The sequence below is a fragment of the Triplophysa dalaica genome, chromosome 20, assembly GCF_015846415.1.
Source record: "Triplophysa dalaica isolate WHDGS20190420 chromosome 20, ASM1584641v1, whole genome shotgun sequence".
Classification (NCBI taxonomy): domain Eukaryota; kingdom Metazoa; phylum Chordata; class Actinopteri; order Cypriniformes; family Nemacheilidae; genus Triplophysa; species Triplophysa dalaica.
The window spans coordinates 14775349-14802634 of record NC_079561.1 but is presented as its reverse complement, the minus strand read 5'-3'; the positions used below and the strand labels follow the sequence as shown (position 1 = coordinate 14802634).

The following is a 27286-nucleotide window of genomic DNA, read 5'->3' as shown; positions in this document are numbered from 1 at the left end:
CCCTCATGGGAAAAGAGGCATCTCTCTGTCGCTAATAATCAAGTGACTGCGAAAAGACAACTCATGATTTATCAAACTTAATCACAAAGACTAGCGGTAGCATTCCTCCTCGTTGTTGAAGAGGCTCCGATAATCTCACAATGTGTATGTTTACTAAACAAACAAAAAAATGAGCGCAAATGTGCTCTTTCAAATCTTTATATCCATCCATCCATCCATTGTCTACCGCTTATCCGGGGCCGGGTCGCGGGGGCAGCAGTCTAAGCAGGGATGCCCAGACTTCCCTCTCCCTATACACTTCCTCCAGCTCTTCCGGGGGGACACAGAGGCGTTCCCAGGCCAGCCAGGAGACATAGCCCTCCAGCGTGTCCTAGGTCTTCCCCGGGGTCTCCTCCCGGTGGGACATGCCCGGAACACCTTCCCGGGAAGACGTCCAGGGGGCATCCGGAAAAGATGCCCGAGCCAGCTCAGCTGGCCCCTCTCGAAGTGGAGGAGCAGTGGATCTACTCTGAGCTCCTCCTGAGTGACCGAGCTTCTCACCCTATCTCTAAGGGATCACCCAGCTACCCTGCGGAGAAAGCTCATTTCGGCCGCCTGTATCTGGGATCTTGTCCTTTCGGTCATGACCCACAGCTCATGACCATAGGTGAGAGTGGGCTGCAAACCGTCCCAGTGCATGCTGAAGGTCCTGGTCTGATTGGGCCAGCACGACGACATCATCCCCAAAGAGCAGATATGAAATCGTGTGGTCCCCAAACCCAATGCCCTCCGGCCCCTGGCTGCGCCTAGAAATTCTGTCCATAAAAATTATGAACAGAACCGGCGACAAAGGGCACTCTGCTTGAGTCCAACATGCACCGGAAACAAGTCTGACTTACTGCCGGCAATGCGAACCAAGCTCCTGCTCCGGTCGTACAAGGACCGGATAGCCCTTAGCAAAGGTTTCCGAATCCCATACTCCTGGAGCACCCTCCACAAGATGCCGCGAGGGACACAGTCGAATGCCTTCTCCAAATCCACAAAACACATGTAGATTGGTTGGGCAAACTCCCATGAACCCTCCAGCACCCTGGTCCAGTGTTCCACGACCGGGACGGAAACCACACTGTTCCTCCTGAATCCGAGGTTCTACCATCGGCCGGATTCTCCTCTCCAGTAACCAGGCATAGACTTTCCCGGGGAGGCTGAGAAGTTTGATCCCCCGATAGTTCGAGCACACCCTCCGGTCCCCCTTCTTAAAAAGAGGAAGCACCACCCCGGTCTGCCAGTTCAAGGGCACTGTCCCCGACCCCCACGCGATGCTGCAGAGGCGTGTCAGCCAAGACAGCCCCACAACATCCAGAGACTTGAGGTACTCAGGGCGGATCTCGTCCACCCCCGGTGCCCCGCCACCGAGGAGTTTCTTGACCACCTCGGTGACTTCGGCCCGGGTGATGGGCGAGTCCGCCTCCGAGCCCTCAGTCTCAGCTTCCTCAATGGAAGACGTGACGGTGGGATTGAGGAGATCTTCGAAGTATTCCTTCCACCGCCCGACGATATCCCTGGTCAAGATCAACAGCTGCCCCCTCCACTGTAAACAGCGTTGGAAGGACACTGCTTACCCCTCCAGGCACCGGCCACGTTGACAATGGAGGTGGAGAACATGGTCCACTCGGACTCAATATCTCCAGACTCCCTCAGGATCTGGTCGAAAGTCTGCCGGAGGTGGAAGTTGAAGATCCTTCTGACAGGCGATTCGGCCAAACGTTCCCAACAGACCCTCACAGTACGTTTGGGTCTGCCGAGTCTGTCCAGCTTCCTCCCCCGCCATCGGATCCAACTCACCACCAGGTGGTGATCAGTTGACCGCTCCGCCCCTCTCTTCACCTGAGTGTCCAAGACATACGGCCGTAGGTCAGATGAAACAACCACAAAATCGATCATCGACCTCCGGCCAAGGGTGTGCACAGAAGTCCAATAACAGAACACCACTCGGGTTCAGATCAGGGGGGCCGTTCCTCCCAATCACGCCCCTCCAGGTGTCACTGTCGTTGCCCACATGGGCGTTGAAGTCCCCCAGCAGAACACCCGCCTTCGACTGCCGCCCGATCGACTTTGCACCGGCCCCTTACGGTCCCTACTGTAGGTGATGGGTCCACGGGAGGGTGGCCCCACGTCGCTCCAAATCTCTATCATCAAAGGTATTCATGACTGTTAAATACCATGAAGAAAAAGCAGAAAATCTTACCCTGAACAGCTTACCTCGATAGGTAGGAGGCAAAAAAGAGAATGGATGGTGGTTACACCCATATTTAGAGCCGGGGTTGCAAGCGGGGCGTGGCTAATTTAATATACCATCTCCTGACAGCTCATCCTTATCTAGGCTGACCCATACTTTGCCGTGTTGACTAAAATGAAATATAACTAAATATGAACTTGTTTAGTTTTTGTGAAGTTTTTGTTTTTAAAAGCAGATCGTCTTTTCTGTTGCTTGACCCGTTTTTTTCTCCAGTTGATTTTCTGCAAAAAACACAAAATTGTTATATGAAATTTGGGAGAAATGTTGTCAGAAGGTCACAGAAATAAACAAAAATGATAATTTTACAAAAACACATTCTTATCAGAAAAAAAAACTTTTGAAATGGTCTCTTAATTTTTTGGCGGCTACTGTGTGTGGTAAATACCTGCTAGCCCACCCTGGCAGGAACCGGGCCTGTTAGTAAATTTTAATGGAGTCATATGACACGGCTAAAACGAATATTATCGATTGTTTTAGATGTAATAAAATGTGTAGCCTATACATGATTTAAGGTTAAAAAAATGCTGTATTTTCCCCATATCGTGCATGTTTGTATCTCGTCTTTACCCCGCTCTCTATGAAACGCGCAGATTTTTAACAAAGCTCATATTTCTGAAAGGCGAGATGTGCTATGATTGGCCAGTTAACCAGTGCGAAGTGATTGGTCGAATACTGCAAGCGTGTGATGGAAATGTAACACTTCTTACCATCTTCGGAAGATCAGGTGTCAAAGCAATTGTACTGCGCACCTTACTTGAGTATAACCACGATCTGACCTAGATTTATGGGGGTGTGGTTACAGAAGGCTTTTCAGGCAAGTCTGGGTGAGCATTCCTTTTAGATAGAATCCATCTTTTGTTCCGACACTTTCATTTTTACAATTTTATGCATGGGCAATTTATAGCACACCAAAGACAAATAAAGACATGTGTTTACGCCATTTGACACCTTTAAAGTGCTCATACAATGAATGCCTTATTTGGCAGCTCTGTACAGACAGCCACTGTTGACTTTGACGAATCCCCTCCAGCTCTCGCTCCAAGGAATCGCATTATTTTTTATACTGTATTTGTTAATATGGATCTCTTTTATGGATTATCAATTTTTTTTAGGACATTTATAGCATGTAATGTGGTCAAATTGTGATCCAAACTATCATGTGAATGATGCTTGTAGGCCTTTATTTTATGTATTTATGTATTTATTTATTGTGTGCTGGTTGGGGTCCCCCCAAAGCTTTGACACAATTTGAACACTCAACATATTAGTAACTGAGAAAAGTGCACATGGCTGATTTTCTGAGGGTACATTTTAAGACTTAAATAGTCTTGTTAGAAATAAATTTGTATGAAAAGGCAATTCTACAGATTTTTATTTTCTCTCAAAGCAAATTAACTGCCTTTGGCGGACTGAAGTATATTTTAATAACCAAGTTAATTTATTGAAGTAATATTATATACACACACCATTCATTAGAATGAGATGGTACCTCTTTTTTTTTAATGTTTTCCATCACCTTTAGATTTGGACTCTTCACTGTGATGTCCCACAGGTACAGCTTTGTATTTTAAGTAGGGTATAAAGATAACCTTAAATGACAATCTTTTTCAGAAAGCCAGAGAAGGGCATACAGTACCTGACAGAGAGAGGCTTTGTTCCCGACACACCTGTGGGCGTGGCCCATTTTCTGCTACAGAGGAAAGGCTTGAGTCGACAGATGATTGGTGAATTTCTTGGAAACAGACAGAAACAATTCAACAGGGATGTTCTGGAGTGAGTCATTTTTTGTGTGATTGTTTTGTTAAAACACTGCTAAGGTTAAAAGGATAATTTGGAAAAATGTCAGTAACCAAACAGATCTCACCCCCCCACTCTTACTGCCATAGTAGGGAAAATAAATAATATGGGAGTCTGTGGGGGGTGAGAACTGTTTGGTTACTGACATTTTTTCCAAATGTCGTCCTTTGTGTTTAGCAGAACAAATAAATTTTTACAGGTTTGGAACAATCTGAAGGTGAGTAAATGATGAAAGAATTTTCATTTCTGGGTGAAATGTACCTTTAATTCACATTCCCCTGACAAACAACAAAAACTGACACTTTGATTTAGAAATTTGGGTAACAGTTTATATCAAGGTCCCCCTAATACAAATTTAACAAAATTGTACTTACAGTTGTGCTCAAAAGTTTATACAACCCTTGCAGAATCTGGAAAAAGCTGAAACTTTCGTAAATATACGAGGATTTTTGAAAGTTAAGGTTTATTTTTAATTTAGTCCTGCCCTGAGAAAGTAATTTCACTAAAGAAATGTTAACATAAAGTTCACAGTAAAGAATAATAACAGAATTTCTAAAAATAGCCCAGGGCAAAAGTTTACACTCCCATGATTCTTAATACTGTATGATGTTACCTAAACAATGACCGTTTTTATTTTTATAATCACAGTTTTTTAAGGGTTTCTTGTTTGTGATGAGTCATTAGACTGTGCAATGATCTTCAAAACAATCATCTAGGTCCTCCACAATCTTTGCTTTTTCAGCATTTCTGGATATTTTACTCATGTCCAGCAGTAACTGTATGATGTTGAGATTCCTCTTTCTACATTGAGGACAATCAAGAGACTCATACACAACTATTAGAATAGATAGAAACATTCAGTGATGCCCACAAAATCAACACGATTCATTTAAAGTCAGGTGGGTGTAAAAGGTTTTGGTGTAAATCGTTATTATTTCATTTATACATCTTATTTTTTAATTTACTAATGTCCTTCAGAAGATTTAAAAATACATAAATGTTTTCAGGAAATTAAATATATATTTTTTACACCAAAACTATTTTCAGAGGTTTACACGCACCAGATTTTATATGAATCGTGTTGATGACTTTGGCAGAACTAAATAAAAAATAAACCTTAATTTTTAATAATCCTCTTATTTTTCCAAAGGTTTCATATTTTTCCAGATTCTGCGAGGGGTGTGTAAACTTTGAGCACAACTGTAAAAATACAAATAGCAGTAAAGTGGTTTTAGTAAAATGTCTTCTGTTTGTCTGTTGAAGCTGTGTGGTTGATGAACTGGACTTCGCAGGAATGGAGCTGGATGAAGCTCTGCGCAAATTCCAGGCCCAAATCCGGGTTCAGGGGGAGGCGCAAAAGGTGGAGCGTCTAATCGAGGCGTTTAGGTGCCCACCCATCAATTCAATTTTATTTATATAGCGCTTTTCACAATGTGGATTGTTCCAAAGCAGCTTTACAGGAGAAAATCTAAAAAACACAGAAATGTAAAACACAGCACTGTGCATAGTGTTTATAGAACAAGCAAGGTCATTCTAAGAAATAATGTCTAATAAATGCACGGTCCCGGTGAGCATGCCAGCCAACAATGCTCCTCTTATGTGTCACAGCTGCAAACAAGTGACTTTGATTAAAAGTTACTGAGTAAATGTTTATGAAGAACAGGGAGAGTTTATTTATTGTGATTTAGGAAGTTTCATTTGTTGAAAAACGGTTTGGGTCTAATATGGTCTTATTTTTATTTGTTTTTATCAATATCAGGCAACAGAGGAATGTTATAAGAAGGGAAAATAATAATAGCATAATGTTTCTGAATGCAGCCATAACTTCAAACTATCATGATGCTATTGGTTGGGGATGGAATTGCCTGAGATTGAGGCGGGATGGTCAGTCAGTCCGCAGGCTCTTGCAGGAGGATGGCACGGGATGTTCAACTGAAGCTGCTGTAAACTCTAGTTAGGGATGGACATATGAAGTTAATTTGGTCCTGACGTAATCTCTCCATACCTCAGTATGGGAATTTCGAGGCGGAGGGCAAAAAGAACATAATTAGCGTAGCTGCTGTTCATTAATTTAGCATATTATGCATTTAGTGAATGCTTGGCTGAAAAGATGTCATTAATCTAGATTTAAATTGGGAGAGTCTGACCCTCGAATAGTATCAGGAAGGCTATTCCAGAGTTTAGGTGCTATGTATGAGAAGGATCTTTGGTGGATTTAGTTATTCTAGGCGTTGTCAAAAGTCTTTGAGATCTTAGAGATAGTGATCTCTTCTCATAAAATACAAACTATTTTATGTAGGTAGGGGCTTAACCTTTTAGTACTTTATAAGTAATTAAAAGAACTTTAAAGTCAAAACGATACTTAATGGGTAACAAGTTAAGGGATGATAAAACTTGGGTTATGTGATCGTATTTTCTGGATCTGGTTAGAACTCTGGCAGCTGCATTTTGAACTAACTATGGTATGGCAGGACAACCACTAAGTAGTGTATTACAGTAGTCAAGTCTTGGTCACAAATACATGAATAAGCTTTTCTGCGCCAGCAACACATAGAATATTTCGTAATTTGACAACATTTCTAAGGTGGAAGAAGGCTGTTTTTGTGGCATTTGAGAAGTGACTTCCAAATGACAGTTATCTGTTTTAGGAACGACTCTAGAGTCAGATGCAGGGAAAATAGAACCTTTATTTAGATCCTCACAAAACACTCGCACAGTGGAAATGGGTGAAACAAAAGGCTGAGAATCAGAGTCTAGGGGAATAAATGCAACAGTCAACAAAGGCTCGAGCGCTCGGCCGTGGGAAGCGAGCGAATAACGTCCGGGCAATAATTCCACAAAAGTAAATCCTCCCAGCGAGGGACAAGCAAAATCCACAAAAAAATGATAGATCTGTCCAGCGAGGGACTAGAGAGATTCCTCTTGAAGAAACAATGGACTGAAACCAATGGGCACAACTCCGGCGTCCCGACTAGATTGATAGGAGAAAGTCCGCAGCCTTGATCCTCTCGGTCCTCCACCGGAGAAGAATGGCAGAGTAGAACAGCTGAGCTGCGGTGACTTGTGCAGCAAGCAGGTGTACTCCAAGGACCAGGAGCGAGATGTTGAAAACCTTAGAGGTGGCAAAGGGGTCCCTTGCGGGTAGAAGTTGCCAGCTGATGATACTGGGGTAAAACAGAGAGCAAGGCAGTGGTAGACACCGGGTGAGGTCAAAATGCTAGACAGGACACTTTATAAATTAGGCAAGGCAAGGCAAGGCAATACAGACAACTATGAGGTGATTAAACCAAAATGGACTGACACAGGACAAGAGAAACACTGGGTTTACAAGGGAATTCAAACAGAGAGATAATAAGGAACAGACGGAGAAAAGAGCTGGGAAATCAGAAACCCCAGGTGAAATGCGGAAACTGTAATTAAAACCCATAGGTGCTAGACCCGAGACCTGACAGTTTGCGGTCTAATACAAAGCCTAGGTCTTTAACAATATTTGTTGGAGTAATAGTGCAGCCTTAAATTTGGCCGTTATAAACCGAAATATAGAAACAGTAATATTTCTGTTTTGTTAGAGTTTAAAAGAAGGAAATTACTAGTCTTCTTATGCTTTATATCTTCGATGCACCGTGCCAATTTGGATAGCTGGAAGGAATCATCTGGTCTTGATTATATATATAGCGTATAGAGTATCGTCTGCATAACAGTGGAAGCTAATTACATGTTTTCTAATAATGTTTCCAAGGAGCAGCATGTATATGGAGAATAGCAAGAGTCCTAAAACCGATCCCTGAGGCAGGCCTAATCCATAATTATTTTGCGTTAGATTTGACAATTCCCCTTCCCTTTCTGTCTGTCTCTCGACGTTGTGTCGAGAACGACAGATGGGGTTCGCCCTTGAGAACCAATCAACTCTGACTACTATAGAAAAGGCCAATGAAATTTGGCGAATGAAATTTGCATGCTGGTCTCCGCCCCCGGATGTCCGGTATAAAACGAAGCAGGCGTGCAGCATTCATTTACCTTTTGTTCTACAGAGCCTTCGCTCATGACTACAAACAAAACGAATTCAACAAATTCTTCTTCTATATTGCCGGATCTACGACGTAGAGCAGTGGATTGTCCCTACCTGCAGCGTCCTTCCCCTGGGCGTCTCGGCGGTTCCGGAGGTGTTCGAGATTTTTTTCTAAAAAGTCCTTTTCAGGACGGAGCATTCTCCAGCGCGGCATGTCCCGCTGTTCTCTTGGGTGCGGCACCCTCATGGAGGAGGGGGACGCACACGATCGCTGCGTTAGGTGTCTGGGCGTCCAGCACCCTGAAGCAGCGTTCGTTGACACATCTTGCCGGCACTGCGGGCAGATTGTCATTCAGAAGTTGCGGTCACGGGTGTCTGTCTTCCTACGGGAACAAGCCACCATTTCGTCTGCTACCCGGGCATTGACATCAGTGGCTACGGCCCCGAAGTCCGCCTGTTTAAGCAGCGTTAGTGATGTGGGGACCTCTGCGAACGTAAACCCGCCAGCCAAGTGCTCACGGGCCGATAGCACCCCAATTCGCTCTTCTGAACGTTCCCCAACCGGCCGTGGCATACCTACCGGATCTTCAGGCACGCACTCAGAAACAATGCGTGACGTACATGAGATGTCGCTCGCAGCATCAGAGGGAGACTGGCATCCGACTCCGACGAATCCGAGCTCCCCTCCCAGGGGGGGTCGAGCTCAGGAGGAAGCAGAAGTGATGTCAGCCATGCTAACTCTGGGATACGTGGTTCCTAAGGTCGGAGCGCGGTGCAAACCGCGCCCACCCCGGGGTGCCATTTTTTTTCCGGAGGTGCATGAGGAGCTGTGTAAACTTGGAACGCTCCACTCACAGTGGAGTGAAACCAGTTCCAGTGAAACCAGCTCCGGCTCCCTTACTTCTCTCGATGGTGGGGCAGCCAAGGACTACGTCGAGATCCCCGGGTGGAACGTGCGGCTTTAGTGCACCTGTGCCGCAGACGGCTGCCACCTGGGGGAATCGGCCACGCCTCCCGTCCAAAGCTTGTAGGACTTCGGTATCACTGGTGTCGAAGGCTTGCGCTGCTGCGGGCCAGGCTGCCTCCACTCTCTACGCCATGGCCATCCTGCAGGTCCGCCAGGCCAACGCGTTGAGAGAGCTCCACGAGGGTAAGGCCGACCCGGGTATAATGCAGGATCCTTCCCCTGGGTCAGGCGATGCCCACAGTAGTGGTCCAGGAGAGAAACCCCAGGCTGTACCTTGCGCAGAAGAGTGACACCGAGAAAGTCCGCTTTCTTGATGCACCCGTCTCGCAGGGTGGGTTGTTGGTAACATTTTGAGGACTACGCTCCGCAGTTTTTGACGGTGAAGAAGCAGACAGTGGCAATAAGCCACATTTTACCGTGCCGCGACTCAGCCACCTAGATCTGCTTCCTGGCAGCCCAGGACCCCTTCGACATCGGCTCCGGTTTCTGTGCCCCCACAGGCGGCACCCCAGAAGCGGAGGTCGAGGGGGAAACCTCCACCCCGTCAGCAACCTTCTCGCGAGAAGGGACACTGATGGGAAGAACCCAGGGAGAACAACATCGGGCCCGACCTTCACAGCCCTGGCTCTAATCGGTCGGTATGGGTCGGTATGGGACGGCTCCTGCCTCGTCACCAAAGCCAGACCCTTTTCACTTACTCACAGAGTTTTTCCGTTCTCCCCGGGTGTATTTGCAGCCGATCGCACACTCCACTGGACTGTGCCCGGCAACCCGACCTCACGCCCTAGTGAGGCGTAGGGTCATACACACATTACAGCTGCCACCACTCTCAAACCGACAGTGCGTGCAGCTGTCCTGCCTGGCAGGCAAAAAGGCGGAGCCAACCTTCCCTACGGGACCCCCCGCAACATATGGTTAGCTCCGCCAACCGACGAACAACACCCCGTGGGAATGATGAAGCAGACCATCCCCTTGGTCCCCCTGTCACAGTCCCTGGGAGCTCGAGAGTTGCCCGCACTCTCTCGGTGGCTAATGAGGGCGGTCCGTCTTGGTTACTCGATCCAGTTCGCCAGAGACTCTCCCAAGTTTGGGGCATCCTCTCTCCCTCTGTCAACTCAACTCAACTTTATTTATATAGCGCTTTTTACAATTTTCATTGTTACAAAGCAGCTGTACATGAGACACATTTAATACAAGTATGAATTCTAAAGCAGCCCCCCCTGCCAGGCAGATAGTGCAAAACAATATGCAAACGGTGGTGAGGAACCCAAAACTCCCATAGAGAAAAAAAACCTCAGGGGAACCCAGGCCCAACCAGGGGATTCCAGTTCCCCTCTGGCAAAAGCTGCTGCCTCTGCACAAGCTCAACAGTGCTTGCACAACAAGGCTTAATAAAAATATAAAAATTAAGGATTAAAGACTATCATTAACAATCTAATAGCATTTGCAATGTTGTAGGAAAAACAAAGTTGTCGCGTCCTTTATCCAGCTCTATCCTCTTAGCACTTGTCAGGTCACCGCTTCCCATTCTCAGCTCTGCCATCAGGTCTGGGCATGAACTGCATCCTGCGGTAACCTTGGAACAAAGAGACAAGACTGGCTGAGAGTAGAGTACTGTTCTGCACTCTTTGATGCAACAAGTACATCATTTGTTGTTGGATGTGTTCCTGGTTCCGGTTGATCTAAATAATGCAGCCTAAATCCTCTGAGGATTAATATTATGGAGGTGTAGTGTATGCAAGATTAAAAAGATGAGTCTTTAGTCTAGATTTAAACTGACAGAGTGTGTCTGCCTCCCGGACCGTGCAGGGAAGAATATTCCAAAGTTTAGGCGCTAGATAAGAAAAGGATCTACCACCGGCACTTGATTTTGAAATTCTAGGTATTACCAGCTGACAGGACCCCTTAGAGCGTAATGTACGTGGAGGTCTGTAATACAATAGAAGTTCATTCAAATACTGCGGCGCTAGACCATGTAGGGCTTTATAGGTAATAAGCAAGATCTTAAAGTTAATGCGATGCTTTATAGGTAACCAGTGCAAGGTTGACAGAACCGGGGTTATATGCTCATACTTTTTTGTACGTGTAAGAACTCGAGCTGCCGCGTTTTGAACCAGTTGCAGTTTTTGTAATAGGCCCGCAGGGCAACCACCTAGAAGTGCATTACAGTAATCTAGTCTTGATGTCATGAATGCATGAATTAATTTCTCTGCATCTGACAGTGACAGCATATGACGTAATTTAGATATATTCTTAAAATGGAAAAATGCAATTTTACAGGTGTTGGCGACATGGCTTTCAAATGAGAGAGTACTGTCGAATACAACGCCAAGATTCTTAGCTGATGACGAGGATTTTATGGAGCATCCGTCAATCGTTAAGCAGTATTCTTGGTTGTTACGCATAGCAGTTTTCGGTCCAGTAAGTAACACTTCTGTTTTGTCCGAGTTTAGTAGTAAAAAATTGTTACTCATCCACATTTTTAAGTCAACTATGCAATCCTTTATTGGATGAAACTGCTGGGTTTCATGACTTATCGAGGAAATATAAAGTTGAGTATCATCAGCATAACAGTGAAAGCTAATTCCGTGTCGCTTTATTATATCTCCTAGAGGTAGCATGTATAATGCGAAGAGCAGGGGTCCCAAGACTGAGCCCTGTGGTACACCGTACTGGACTTGTGATTTGCGGGACACCTCATTGTTTATTGCTACAAATTGAAAACGGTCGGATAAATAAGACTTAAACCATTTCAATGCTATTCCGTTAATGCCGACGTAATTTTCGAGTCTATGTAGAAGTATGCTGTGGTCAATGGTGTCAAATGCAGCACTGAGGTCTAGCAGCACCAATAACGAAATACAGCCACGGTCAGACGCTAAAAGCAGATCATTTGTAACTCTGATCAAAGCAGTCTCTGTACTGTGACATGCTCGAAATCCAGACTGGAATTCATCATTAATGTCATTCCTTTGGACGAAGGAGCATAATTGAGTTGAAACTACTTTTTCCAGAACTTTAGATATAAAAGGTAAATTCGATATAGGCCTGTAATTCCCTAGTTCTTTAGGGTCGAGTTTGGTTTTTTTTAAAAGAGGCCTTATAACAGCCACCTTAAATGCTTTAGGCACTTGTCCTAATGTCAGAGATGAGTTAATAATACTAAGAAGAGGATCTATAATTTCTAGGAGCATTTCTTTCAGTAGTTTTGTAGGTATAGGGTCTAGCATGCATGTTGATGATTTAGATTATCTAATGATTTTAGACAGTTCATCGTGATCTACTGTAGAAAATAATTGCAATTTCTCCTTAGGGGTGCTGTAGTTAGTTTGTTCAGCGGATTTCACTACAGGTTGCATTGTTATAATTGTTTCTCTTATATCTTGGATTTTACTCGTGAAGTAGTTCATAAATTCATCACTGTTATGCTGATAATCAGAATCTGACGTCGATGACGACTTATTTTTTGTTAATTTAGCCACGGTGTTAAATAAGAACCTAGGGTTGTGATGGTTTTCCTCTATTAGTGTTGAAAAGTAGGCGGATCTAGACATTTTTATTGCATTCCTGTAATTTCGAGTACTATCCTTCCATGCTATACGAAATACCTCTAAATTCGTTTTCTTAAAGTTGCGCTCCATTTTACGGGATGCTTTTTTTAGAGTCTGAGTGTGTTCATTATACCACGGTGTTGGGCTGCTATTTTTAATTTTCGTTAAACACAGAGGAGCAACTGTGTCTAATATTTCCGAAAAAGTAGAGTTAAAATTTTCAATAGTAGTGTCAAAATCGTCAACGTTATTACTCATGCTAGATATTTTAGACAATTCAGGCAGATTATCGAGAAACGCATCTTTGGTAGTTGAAGTAATCGTTCTACCATATTTGTAACAAGGAGTTTGATTTGCAGCCGTAGGCCATTGAAGCAAACATAATATCAGATAATGATCCGAAATATCTTCACTCTGCTGAACGATTTTAACATCGTCCACATTTATACCATAAGAAAGTATTAAATCTAAAGTATGATTACGAAGGTGAGTGGGTCCTGACAAATGTTGACTAACGCCCATGGAGTTAAGAGTGTCTTTGAAAGCCAGTCCCAAGGCATCTGTATCATTGTCTACATGGATATTAAAGTCACCGACGACAAGGACTCTATCTGCGGCCAGTACTAGTTCTGATAAGAACCCACCAAAATCTTTAATAAAATCTGTGTGGTGCCCTGGAGGCCTATATACAATAGCTAGAATAAATTTTAAAAATGTTTTGTCCTTAGTATTAGATGTCGATACGTGAAGTACCATGACTTCAAAAGAATTGTATTTAAAATTAGACTTCTGAGAGGTGATAAAAGAATTATTGTAAAGTGCAGCGACACCTCCCCCTCTACCTTTTAGACGAGGCTCGTGTTTATAGTAACAATCTTGGGGAACGGATTCATTTAGAGTAATATAATCATCTGGCTTTAGCCATGTTTCTGTCAAACAAAGCATGTCTATTTTATGATCGGTTATCAAATCGTTAACAAAAAGTGCTTTATTTGAGAGAGATCTAATATTAAGCAATCCGAGTTGTAACAGCTGATTATCTGTATTTTGTTCATGTTTGATTTGTTTAACGTTTATTAAATTACTTTCAAGAGGTTTACGCAATATCTTATGTTTGCTAATCCGGGGGACAGACACAGTCTCTATTTTATGTTGTTTGTAAGAAGGGATTATTACATGTTGTATATTTTGTGTATTCTGTAACGCGAGACGGCAAGCAGACAGTTGGTTAAGCCATTCTGTCTCCTTCCTGACCTGGGCCCTAGGTAGTCAGACTTTAGCATTATTAAGACTGTGTGCCAAATTTCTAGAGAGGAGGGAAACCCCATCCCAGGAGGGATGGAGACCATCTCGTTTCAACAGGTCAGGTCTGCCCTCAAAACTATTCCAGTTATTTATAAAATCTATATTATTCTGCAGGCACCACTCAGACAACCAGCCATTTAGTGATGATAATCTGCTATAAATCTCATCACCACGGTAAGCAGTAAGGGGTGATGAGATTAGCCACCGTGAGCGTACGTCACCCTGACGATTAATGTACGCCACAGCTGTAGTGCTGTCAGAGGCAGGGACGCCTCCGTACTTCAGGTTGAGGTCACCACCCTTCTGGGGAAACAGGTATCGAGTTTGTCCTTCAAAACCAAGATGTTCAGTGGGTTACAGCCCGCACTTCATCGTTCCCAAGTTGGCAGCACGCACCCAGTCAGTGTTGAACTGCCTGGAACACTTCAGGCAGCCAGCGGTAGCCCTGAAACAATTTCAGAGGCTCCTGGGACACATGGCGTCCTCGGCGGGGGTAATACCCCTCGGGTTGATGCACATGAGACCGCTTCAACACTGGCTACAGAGTCGAGTTCCGAGGACAGCGTGGCACACCGGCAGCAGGCGCATGGTGATGACGCCCTTCTGCCAATGCACCCTAACCCCTTGGTCTTCCATGACTTTTCTCCGAGCGGGGGACCCCCTCGGGCAGGTTACGAGGCACGTTGTGGTGACGACGGACGCCTCCCTGCAGGGGTATGCTGCAGTGTGTAACGGGCGCACAGTAGCGGGGCGTTGGACGAAACCCTGCCTGCGTTGGCATATCAATTGCCAAGAGTTGTGGGCTGTGCTACTTGCACTGAGAACGCTGCGCCCTCTCGTGCGGGACAAGCACCTGCTGGTCCAAGGACAGCACTACAGCTGTGGCGTACATTAATCGCCAGGGTGGCGTACGCTCAGGTGGCTAACATGACTTGCTCGACGCCTCCTCCTGTGGAGTCAACAGGTGATCCGCTCCCTGCGGGCCACTCACATCCCAGGCAAACTGAACCAGACAGCCAATGCGCTTTCTCGTCAGTATACGCTTCGCGGAAAGTGGTGGCTCATTTGGATGCTGTTTGGACAGGCCCAGGTAAACCTGTTCGCCTCCCACAAAACCACCATTACCCGCTTTGGTACTCCCTGTCCGAGGCCCCCCTCGGCACGGATGCCCTTGCGCACAGCTGACTGCGGGACGGGCGGAAACACACCTTCCACCCCCAGGAACCTTCTTGCACATACACTGTGCAAGGTCAGGGAAGAGGAGCACCAAGTGTTATTGGTGACACCGCACTGGTCTAACCGCACTTGGCTTCAGAGTTAATGCTCTGGATATGGCATCCCAGATCAGACCTCTGGAACCTCCATGTCTGGTCTCTAAACGGGACGAGAAGATCCTGAGATGGCCACTCCCCCTCTATGGCGGAGCCTATCACCCAGGCTAGGGCCCCATCTACTAGGTGGTTATACGCCTCTAGATGGCGCCTCTTCTCGTCCTTGTGTCTCTCTCAACGAGAAGACCCACTGAGGTGCTCGATCGGGATCGTGTTTTCCTTCCTAAGAGACTGGAGACTAACATCTCCCCTCCAGACTCAATGTGAATGTAGTCGCTATCGCCACTCATCACGACTCAGTTGAAGGAAAGTTTCTAGGGCAGCACGACCTGGTCACCAGGTTCCTAAGGGGCGCGAGAGGACGGAATCCGCCTCATCTCCGCTCCATACCCTAACGTGGGTCCTGGGGACGCTTCTCTGGGCCCCCCAAGAGCCCCTCGGAGGTTCCGATCTTCCTCACCTGACAAGTAAGAAGGCCCTCCTGATGGCGCTTGCTTCCTTCAAGAGGGTAGGGGACCTCCAAGCATTCTCTGTGTCCCTGGATTGCCTTAAATTCGGCCCTGGCAACTCTCACGTTATCTTGAGACCCCGGCCCGGATGCCCAAAGTTCCCACTTCTCCCTTCCGGGACCAAGTGGTGGATTTGCAGGCGCTCCCAATCGGGAAGGAAGACCCAACCCCATCCGTGTTGTGTCCTGGACCGCACGCAGAGCTTCAGTAGCTCTGACCAGCTCTTTGTCTGTGTTGGAGGACAGCAGAAGGGGAAGGCTGTTTCCAAGCAGAAGCTGGCGCACTGGGTCGTGGATGCCGTTACGACGGCATACCGATCTCAGAATCTCCCATGCCCATTGGCAGTGAGGGCTTACTCCACACGGGCTATAGCCACCTCCTGGGCACTGGCCAGAAGCGCCTCTCTAGTCTGTAGAGCAGCGGGTTGGGTCAGTGTGCTATCTACCTCTCTTCTTACCCAAACATATGGCTAAGAACAGGTATCTCACCAACCTTCCTTCTTACCTAAACACTGGTTAAGAACAGGCATTCCATCCATCACCAAGCAAGCACCCCCTGGGGGTTGGCTGGGCAGAGCAGCCTTCCCCCTTAGGCCGGGATACCATATGATCTATCACAGGTAGCTCTAACTGGACCTAGTGCTACCGGACGTCTGTAAAACCCCCTCCGTGGGCTTTTCCGTCTGATGTATCCTCATGAGAATGGTTCCCACTCCTGGTAACCCATGAGCTTCCCCATGTGGACCTCCACCTCGCGGTTAACTACTCAGTCCGCACATTCCATGCGTTCTTCTCCAAGGACGAGACCATACCTATGTCCACCATATTCCTCCCCATGGGTAGGAGGTGATCTCTGCAGCGCATCCCTAATTAAGGAAGTTGCGCTTACCCGGTGTAAACCTGAGCCGGACGGCCTCTCGCCAGTAGAGAGCTAAGGCCTCGAAACCGTGAAAGGTTACCGGTCAGGGCTGTACCCGACCACCACACTGGAAGGTTACAGTTTTGCAAAGCTTCGAGCTGACACGCCCAGGCCTGTTACCGTCGCTTCGCTAGAGATTGTGACGCGATACAGCGTTGTTGCGTTTTCCATAGGTAACCCCGTCTGTCATTCACAACATCGAGAGACCGACAGAAAGGGAACGTCTTGGTTACATCTGTAACCTCACTTCCCTGATGGAGGGAACGAGACGTTGTGTCCCTTATGCCACAAACACGTATCGTATTCTGCTGCAGTCTTGAGAAGCTCTCAGGCTCTTCAGAACAAGAGATAAATGAATGCTGCACGCCGGCTTCCTTTTATACCGGACATCCGGGGGCGGAAACCGTCATGCAAATTTCATCGGCCTTTTCTATAGTAGTCAGAGTTGATTGGTTCTCAAGGGCGAACCCCATCTGTCGTTCTCGACACAATGTCTCGTCCCTCCATCAGGGAACTGAGGTTACAGACGTAACCAAGACGATTTCAATGGACAATTGATATCTGTCTGATAAGCAGTGTTGCCACAGTTACACAGATTACACAGATTACTGAGTAATGATTATACCTCTAAAAAGTTAATTTAGTTACTGTACAGATTACTGGATTTTAAAAGTAACTAAATTAGATTAATCGTTACTTTATCAGTTACATTTAGCAGCTGCTGCCAACACTCACTTTATTGGAAGTGTATTTTTTTAACGGGGATGTCAACAATGTATCTCCTGACATTTTAAGTTGAATTTAAAGACTATTTCCTTAAAAATGTTAAAAATAATATAAAGATTTTCTTGATTTCACTTAACGGTCAAAAGACTGATCAAATCAGTCTTTCTTGACCTGACATATTTAACTGTTAACACTTTAATAATGGCAAAACATACTATTTATAATCTACATTATTTATAAATGTAACTATTAATTTCTTTTTATGTTAACATTGTCTATTAACATGTTTTATGAACATTGAACCTGTTGTTCACAGCATTAGAGCAGCAAGGAGTGGTTTTACATCCACCCGCCACCCGCCCGCACATATCATTTTCTCTGATATAGATATCCGCACCAGACACGGACCCGATCGTCATTTAAATTACTCAGTAAATTTTCTAGCACTTTTTGTCTATAAATACTTCAATCTAATATTTCGATTTAGCAAACACATGATGTACCTGTCTCACAGTCGATGGATATTACATACCCAGTACTCGATTCATCCTTGTTAACCACCTCGCTGGTGGTGGGGGACCTGCTGCTCTCTGCTTCGCACCACCTGGCGGGACTTAATCTGTAAATTGGAATGTGCCGTACTTCGACTCCAATTGTTTTTTTCAAATTTGACATAGTGTTTTTGTAGCTAGATAGCACTTTGTCACCAGCACAGAGAGCACAACGAACTTTTATATTGTCATCTAGCGGACACAAACTCGTGACTGTATTTCCAGCTAGAAACGCGCATCTCTCTCCTCCCTCCATTGTTGTTTGGGTCAATGACAAATAAGAAAATGTCAGGTGGTGCGACCATATATTAATTTAAAATAATATACATTTAATGTATTTAGCACTGAGTATTTTCCCCCTCATATATAAGAAATTTAACATAAAATCATGCCAAAATATTTTATTAAGAATTTTATTGAGAAAATTAACATTTATTTCTCAGTTTTGTTCTCTGTTTGTATGTTCTGACGGTCGCACCACCTGACATTTTTGGTCTTTCAAACACCAAAACTCAAAAAATCTATTGAATTTCAATAAAATGAAAAGGGTTTCTTATAAAGGACATATTGTAGATCCATTTGATATATGACATGTATTTATTCAAATTCTTTTTAGGAAAATAATGAATTTGGACACAAAACACGTCATTGACCCGTTTACATTTGCGTCGCTGTGTGGTAGTGGCTATTACACGTGAATTGTCCTCGTGCTGAAAACGTGACTTGTCGCATACTGCTACGTGACTACATTCTCAAAATAGTAACGCACAGTGACTTTGATAAATAACTTTAATCTGATTAATGGTTTGGGAAAATGAACGCGTTAGATTACTCGTTACTGAAAAATGTGGTCAAATTAGACTAACGCGTTACTAAGTAACACGTTACCGGCATCACTGCTGATAAGTAAGATCTGAACCATTGTAGTGCCTGTCCCTGAATACCGGTATAATTGTGTAAGCAATCTAAAAGTATCTTATGGTCTTCAGTATAAAAATGCAGCACTAAGGTCAAGCAGGACTAATAGTGAGATGTTACCCTTATTTGATGCTATAAGCATGTTGTTTATCATTTTAATGGGTGCAGTTTCATTGCTGTGATACAGACTAAAGACTGACTGAATTTTTTTGTGCATGTAATCTTTTGGTAAGAAACAGCACAACTAAGAGGACACTACTTTTTCTAGTATTTAAGACAGCTAAGAGAGATTTTAAATCGGTCTATAGTTTCCTAGTTCATTGGGGTCTAAGTTTGGCTTCTAGATAAGAGGTTTAATGACGGCCAGCTTAAAGATCCTGGGACATGGCCTAGATTGTATAATGAGTTGATAATTGTATAAATTGTCTCAAATGCAACGGGTAGTAACTCTAATAATTTGGTTGGTATGGGGTCTAATAAGCATGTTGTAGGTTTAGATGTTGCTATAAGCAATTCAATCTTCCTGTTTCATAGGTGAAAAACATTTGTAGCTTTTCTTGTGGGATGATGGTTAATACATAGGACAGACTTGGAGGTCGAGTTTTTACTATTTTGTCTTGTATGTTTTCTCTGTAAAATAATTCATGAATTCACCTTCCAAGATGCAGCGGAATACCCAGGTTAGGTGATGTCTGTTTTTTTGTTAATTGAGTTCATTTCAAAACCTTGGATTACATTTGTTAGTTCCTATGAGGTTTCGGATGTGCTTTTAGTGCCTTTTATAACAGTTTACACTCTTTCCATGCAATTTTTAAGACCTCTAATTGGGTTTGCTTCCATTTGCACTCCAGTTTACGGATTTCTCTTCTAAGGGCACGAGTGTAGCTATTGTACCATGGTGCTATGTTTTTCTCATTAATCTTTTTTGACTTCTAATGTGTTAGAGAAAATAGTGAACATGTTGCTGGTCTAGTCATTGAGCGATTCTGTATTTATTGGTAAGGTTATTAAAGGAGTCAGATCTGGCAAGCTCTTGCGAAACTATCTTTAGTAGTCAAGTTAATTGTTCTGCCCTGTCGATAACAAATTATACGGCTGATTTCTGCAGTGCGCAGTGTACATGTTATATAAGTTGGATATCGGTGACATCGTCTCTTAGAGGTATAATATCTATATTGGTTAGATCGGCTCCGTGAGATATAATCAAGTCTAGTGTATGATTAAATCGATGAGTGGGTCTATTGATGTGTTGTGTCACTCCATATTAGCTCTGTAAACCCCACTGCTAATGCATCATTAGCACTATCTATGTAGATATTAAAATCTCAGACAATCAGTACTTTATCAACATTAACCAGTAGGTCCGATAAGAAGTCTGTGAACTCTTTCAAAAAATCAGTGTAGGGCAGATGGGGTCTATACACAGTAGCCAGTGTAAGAGAAAGCAGTATTTTTTTATTTTGTTTGGAACAATTATGTTCAACGCAAGTACTTCAAATGATTTAAATTTATAATCTGTTCTCTGAGTTACAGTAAGAAAGTCCCTTTAGATTGTTGCGAGACCACCACAACCAACAAGACGTGGCTCATGTATATAACAGTAGCTTGGTGGGGTAGACTCATTTAGACTGAAATAATCAATTGATTTAAGCCAGGTTTCGGGAAGGCAGAGAATATCAAAACTGTTTTCTGTGATCATTTCATTTACAATAACTGCCTTTGAATTTAGTGATCTAATATTAAGTAGCCCGAACTTTATGAGTCTGCTCGTTTATTACATTGTCTCCAGGTTTAATCACGATAAGGTTTTTTCTCGGACTTTAAGAAAAATTATTATTTTGTTTTATTATTCGGGGGACAGACACAGTCTCTATGCATTTGGAAGCAGTAACATTTTTTACAGTTGAGTTGGAGCAACACTGACTATGGTTAAAGTGGTAAAACTGAACAGAACAGACATCATGAGCACACATCCTTGTTATACTTTATCTGCAAATGTGTGTTTCTTATTGTATTCTTTTTGACTGATGTACCATTGCTTAAACTTTATGGCCACTTTCACTTTTAAAATGATGTTCGTAACCATTATGAAGCTTTGTATCTAAAGAACTGCAAATAACTTTTATTCATTACACTAGATGTTCATCAGAGTTTATTGTCATCATCTCCTGTGTGTTTGTTCTCATCTAGCCAGCGCTACTGCATCTGTAACTCTGACGTGGTCCGTCAGTTTCGAAACCCTGATACAATTTTCATTCTGGCGTTTGCCATCATCCTTCTCAACACAGACATGTACAGCCCCAACGTCAAGCCGGAGCGCAAGATGAAGCTGGAAGACTTCATCAAGAATCTACGAGGTTTTCTTCTTCTTTAATAATACAATTATAACTGCAGCAGTTAAATGTCAATTCATTTTATATATTTAAAATAATGAGACATAAAGTATCCTGGAAATGAAACGAAATGTCACGGGTGTATTACAGGTGTTGATGATGGAGAGGACATCCCTCGTGAAATGCTGGTTGGGATTTATGAACGCATCCAAAAGAAAGAGCTTAAGACCAATGAGGACCATGTGTCTCAGGTGCAGAAGGTGGAGAAACTCATTGTGAGCAAGAAGACAGTAAGTTCAATATAGTCACACGCTATTTTTCTCATAATGGTTCTCTCATTGATTTTGGGTAACTTTACAATAAGGATCCATTTGTAAATGTTAGTTAAATAATTGTAAATGTTAGTTAAAATTAAGTGATCCTATAGTTCATGATAATTTCAACATTAACAAATACATATTTGAAATTAAACACTGTTTCTGTTAACATTTGTTAACATAACTGAACAGAGATATTAACTGACATTAGATAAATAAATGCTGTATATACTGTATTGTTCATTATACGCAAATTGCTCATTATTGTTAGATAATTTATTAAATAATAGGCAAGAGAACCTTATTGCAAGTGTTACCAGCAATTTGACTTTTACATTTCCACTATTGACTGATTCCATCTGTTGTCAAGATTTCTTTAATCTTCCAAAGTCACAAAGTCAACATATGAAAAGTAACATTTAAACATTTACATATCTTATCTCCACTTACAGATGGGATCGCTTCACCATGGCCTTGGATGTGTAAGTTTTACTTTTAAAATATAATATTTCAGTGAATTTTGATTTGATTTATTACACAGGAGAAATACTTCTACATCACACTCTTGTCAAGGATAATGGAGATTTATATATCATCTGGAATCTTTCCATTGAAGGTTTTAGGATAGGACAATATTTGGCCAAGATAGTTAAAACTCTGGAATCTGAGAGTGCACAAAAAATCTAAATATTGATAAAATGGCCTTTAAAGTTGTTAATCAGTGGTTGGTAGGCAGTTGCTAATAAGAAACAAGTTTAACGCTCTCTGTGTTTTTTACGCCGTAATGATGTTTTGGAGATGAACCTGAAAGTTGAAATTCTAAGCTTTATATAGATACCAAACTTGAGTGTGTAATTCCCAAAGAACGGGCAGAACGGGAAGCCATGTTTGTAGGCGTGTTTCTTTTCATTTTTGTTCAAGATGTTGCTGCATCGACTCACAAAATAAAGAATTGATATAAACGTATTCACGGCAGGAAATTTACAAAATGTCTTCATGGAACATTATCTTTTCTTAATATCCTAATGATTTTGGGCATAAAAGAAAAATCTATAAATTTGACCCATACAATGTATTGTTGGTTATTGCTACAAATATTCCTGTGTGACTAATGACTAGTTTTGTGGTCCAGGGTCACTTAAAAAAAAAAAGACTTATTAATAAATAATTACTTTCTATAGCCTATCAACCTTGTTCAGAATTGATTCAAGGATAGACATGAAACTGCTTATTAACTAAATAAAAAATGAGTAGGTAAATTATTCTTATTAACTGACCAAAGTATACAAATGTAAGAAGGATACATAAAAGCGTTCGTTTTAAGGTTAGACGTATCATTTTTTTATGTCATATAAAAGTAATACCTTACTTTACTTTTCATCAAGGGAAAAATAATTAAATTACAGTAACTAATTACTGTACTAACTAACCAACACTGTTTTTTTGCCGGTCTCCAGCTCCTTCCATTAAAATCAATGAAACTTGCACATTGTCTTTCCAACTTCCACGACAAAAGCTTACAATATAGTCAACCAAATATATTGTTCCTCTTTGGAGAGAAAATGTCAGAAATGGCTTTTGAACCCAGTTTGATATTTTGTATCTAATGCATTGCAAAATAAACTTTTCAAATATTATGATGTTTGTTTCATCAGCTGTTTCACAGTCTGAAAACATGAGTTTGTGTGCGTGTGTGTTTGTACATGCGTGGTGTGTGGAACAGGTGCTGTCTCAGGCTCATCGTAGGTTGGTGTGTTACTGCAGACTCTTTGAAGTTCCAGATCCAAACAGGCTGCAAAAACTCGGACAGCACCAGCGGGAAATCTTCCTGTTCAATGACCTCCTAGTGGTGAGAGATTACAAACACACTTTGTGTTGGCAACAAGCAAACAAACATTAATTTACATGTGATGTCCTCACATGATGTGTATTATGATCTGCACCACTTCAACAGAGACTTATCTGAAGTACTAACTCAGTGGCACTCATTTGCTCAAGTCATAATTGCCTTTAAATTCTCTGGTCATATGACACGGCTAAAACAAATATTATCGTTTGTTTTAGATGTAATGAAATGTGTATACATGATTTAAGGTTAAAAACTTTGTTTTTTACACATACCATGCATGTTTGTATCTCCTCTTTGCCCCGCCTCTCTGAAACGCGCAGATTTTTAAAAAAGCTCATCGCTCTGAAAAGCAAGGTGTGCTATGATTGGCCAGTTAACCAGTGCGTAGTGATTGGTCGAATACTGCAAGCGTGTGACGGAATGGCAAAAGCTGCTGCCTCTGCACAAGCTCATCAGTGCTTGCACAACAAGGCTTAATAAAAATATAAAAATTAAAGATTATCATTAACAATCTAATAGCATTTGAAATGTTGTAGAAAAAAACAAAGTTGTCGCGTCCTTTATCCAGCTCTATCCTCTTAGCACTTGTCAGGTCACCGCTTCCCATTCTCAGCTCTGCCATCAGGTCTGGGCATGAACTGCATCCTGCGGTAACCTTGGAACAAAGAGACAAGACTGGCTGAGAGTAGAGTACTGTTCTGCACTCTTTGATGCAACAAGTACATCATTTGTTGTTGGATGTGTTCCTGGTTCCGGTTGATCTAAATAATGCAGCCTAAATCCTCTGAGGATTAATATTATGGAGGTGTAGTGTATGCAAGATTAAAAAGATGAGTCTTTAGTCTAGATTTAAACTGACAGAGTGTGTCTGCCTCCCGGACCGTGCAGGGAAGAATATTCCAAAGTTTAGGCGCTAGATAAGAAAAGGATCTACCACCTGCACTTGATTTTGAAATTCTAGGTATTACCAACTGACAGGACCCCTTAGAGCGTAATGTACGTGGTGGTCTGTAATACAATAGAAGTTCATTCAAATACTGCGGCGCTAGACCATGTAGGGCTTTATAGGTAATAAGCAAGATCTTAAAGTTAATGCGATGCTTTATAGGTAACCAGTGCAAGGTTGACAGAACCGGGGTTATATGCTCATACTTTTTTGTACGTGTAAGAACTCGAGCTGCCGCGTTTTGAACCAGTTGCAGTTTTTGTAATAGGCCCACAGGGCAACCACCTAGAAGTGCATTACAGTAATCTAGTCTTGATGTCATGAATGCATGAATTAATTTCTCTGCATCTGACAGTGACAGCATATGACGTAATTTAGATATATTCTTAAGATGGAAAAATGCAATTTTACAGGTGTTTGCGACATGGCTTTCAAATGAGAGAGTACTGTCAAATACAACGCCAAGATTCTTAGCTGATGACGAGGATTTTATGGAGCATCCGTCAATCGTTAAGCAGTATTCTTGGTTGTTACGCATAGCAGTTTTCGGTCCAGTAAGTAACACTTCTGTTTTGTCCGAGTTTAGTAGTAAAAAATTGTTACTCATCCACATTTTTAAGTCAACTATGCAATCCTTTATTCGATGAAACTGCTGGGTTTCATGAGGCATCGAGGAAATATAAAGTTGAGTATCATCAGCATAACAGTGAAAGCTAATTCCGTGTCGCTTTATTATATCTCCTAGAGGTAGCATGTATAATGCGAAGAGCAGGGGTCCCAAGACTGAGCCCTGTGGTACACCGTACTGGACTTGTGATTTGCGGGACACCTCATTGTTTATTGCTACAAATTGAAAACGGTCGGATAAATAAGACTTAAACCATTTCAATGCTATTCCGTTAATGCCGACGTAATTTTCGAGTCTATGTAGAAGTATGCTGTGGTCAATGGTGTCAAATGCAGCACTGAGGTCTAGCAGCACCAATAACGAAATACAGCCACGGTCAGACGCTAAAAGCAGATCATTTGTAACTCTGATCAAAGCAGTCTCTGTACTGTGACATGCTCGAAATCCAGACTGGAATTCATCATTAATGTCATTCCTTTGGAGGAAGGAGCATAATTGAGTTGAAACTACTTTTTCCAGAACTTTAGATATAAAAGGTAAATTTGATATAGGCCTGTAATTCCCTAGTTCTTTAGGGTCGAGTTTGGGTTTTTTTAAAAGAGGCCTTATAACAGCCACCTTAAATGCTTTAGGCACATGTCCTAATGTCAGAGATGAGTTAATAATACTAAGAAGAGGATCTATAATTTCGGGGAGCATTTCTTTCAGTAGTTCTGTAGGTATAGGGTCTAGCATGCATGTTGATGATTTAGATGATTTAATGATTTTAGACAGTTCATCGTGATCTACTGTAGAAAATAATTGCAATTTCTCCTTAGGGGTGCTGTAGTTAGTTTGTTCAGCGGATTTCACTACAGGTTGCATTGTTATAATTTTTTCTCTTATATCTTGGATTTTACTTGTGAAGTAGTTCATAAATTCATCACTGTTATGCTGATAATCAGAATCTGACGTCGATGACGACTTATTTTTTGTTAATTTAGCCACGGTGTTAAATAAGAACCTAGGGTTGTGATGGTTTTCCTCTATTAGTGTTGAAAAGTAGGCGGATCTAGACGTTTTTATTGCATTCCTGTAATTTCGAGTACTATCCTTCCATGCTATACGAAATACCTCTAAATTCGTTTTCTTAAAGTTGCGCTCCATTTTACGGGATGCTTTTTTTAGAGTCTGAGTGTGTTCATTATACCACGGTGTTGGGCTGCTATTTTTAATTTTTTTTAAACGCAGAGGAGCAACTGTGTCTAATATTTCCGAGAAAGTAGAGTTAAAATTTTCAATAGTAGTGTCAAAATCGTCAACGTTATTACTCATGCTGGATATTTTAGACAATTCAGGCAGATTATCGAGAAACGCATCTTTGGTAGTTGAAGTAATCGTTCTACCATATTTGTAACAAGGAGTTTGATTTGCAGCCGTAGGCCATTGAAGCAAACATAATATCAGATAATGATCCGAAATATCTTCACTCTGCTGAACGATTTTAACATCGTCCACATTTATACCATAAGAAAGTATTAAATCTAAAGTATGATTACGAAGGTGAGTGGGTCCTGACACATGTTGACTAACGCCCATGGAGTTAAGAGTGTCTTTGAAAGCCAGTCCCAAGGCATCTGTATCATTGTCTACATGGATATTAAAGTCACCGACGACAAGGACTCTATCTGCGGCCAGTACTAGTTCTGATAAGAACCCACCAAAATCTTTAATAAAATCTGTGTGGTGCCCTGGAGGCCTATATACAATAGCTAGAATAAATTTTAAAAATGTTTTGTCCTTAGTATTAGGTGTCGATACGTGAAGTACCATGACTTCGAAAGAACTGTACTTAAAATTAGACTTCTGAGAGGTAATAAAAGAATTCTTGTAAAGTGCAGCGACACCTCCCCCTCTACCTTTTAGACGAGGCTCGTGTTTATAGTAATAATCATGGGGAACGGATTCATTTAGAGTAATAAAATCATCTGGCTTTAGCCATGTTTCTGTCAAACAAAGCATGTCTATTTTATGATCGGTTATCAAATCGTTAACAAAAAGTGCTTTATTTGAGAGAGATCTAATATTAAGCAATCCGAGTCGTAACAGCTGATTATCTGTATTTTGTTCATGTTTGATTTGTTTAACGTTTATTAAATTACTTTCAAGAGGTTTACGCAATATCTTATGTTTGCTAATCCGGGGGACAGACACAGTCTCTATTTTATGTTGTTTGTAAGAAGGGATTATTACATGTTGTATATTTTGTGTATTCTGTAACGCGAGACGGCAAGCAGACAGTTGGTTAAGCCATTCTGTCTCCTTCCTGTAACGCCTCTTAGCATACGGTATTTGGAACAACATGGTTCCAAAC

General features: G+C 42.4%; 1 protein-coding gene across 14 annotated transcripts in view; it reads left to right on the top strand.

Annotated features, from left to right (window-relative positions):
• The window catches only part of iqsec1a (IQ motif and Sec7 domain ArfGEF 1a), a 108937-nt gene that overhangs the window by 62024 nt on the left and 19627 nt on the right, over window positions 1–27286 (top strand). For all 14 annotated transcript variants that reach the window (XR_008904804.1, XR_008904805.1, XM_056732458.1 and 11 more), the window contains 6 exons: window positions 3890–4051; window positions 5339–5461; window positions 21051–21217; window positions 21344–21483; window positions 21963–21992; window positions 23234–23359. Coding sequence is in view for 12 of the 14 variants with exons in the window: in XM_056732458.1 (XP_056588436.1) it covers window positions 3890–4051; window positions 5339–5461; window positions 21051–21217; window positions 21344–21483; window positions 21963–21992; window positions 23234–23359 (748 nt within the window). In the remaining 2 variants the exon portion in view is untranslated. The remainder of the gene's footprint in view (window positions 1–3889; window positions 4052–5338; window positions 5462–21050; window positions 21218–21343; window positions 21484–21962; window positions 21993–23233; window positions 23360–27286) is intronic.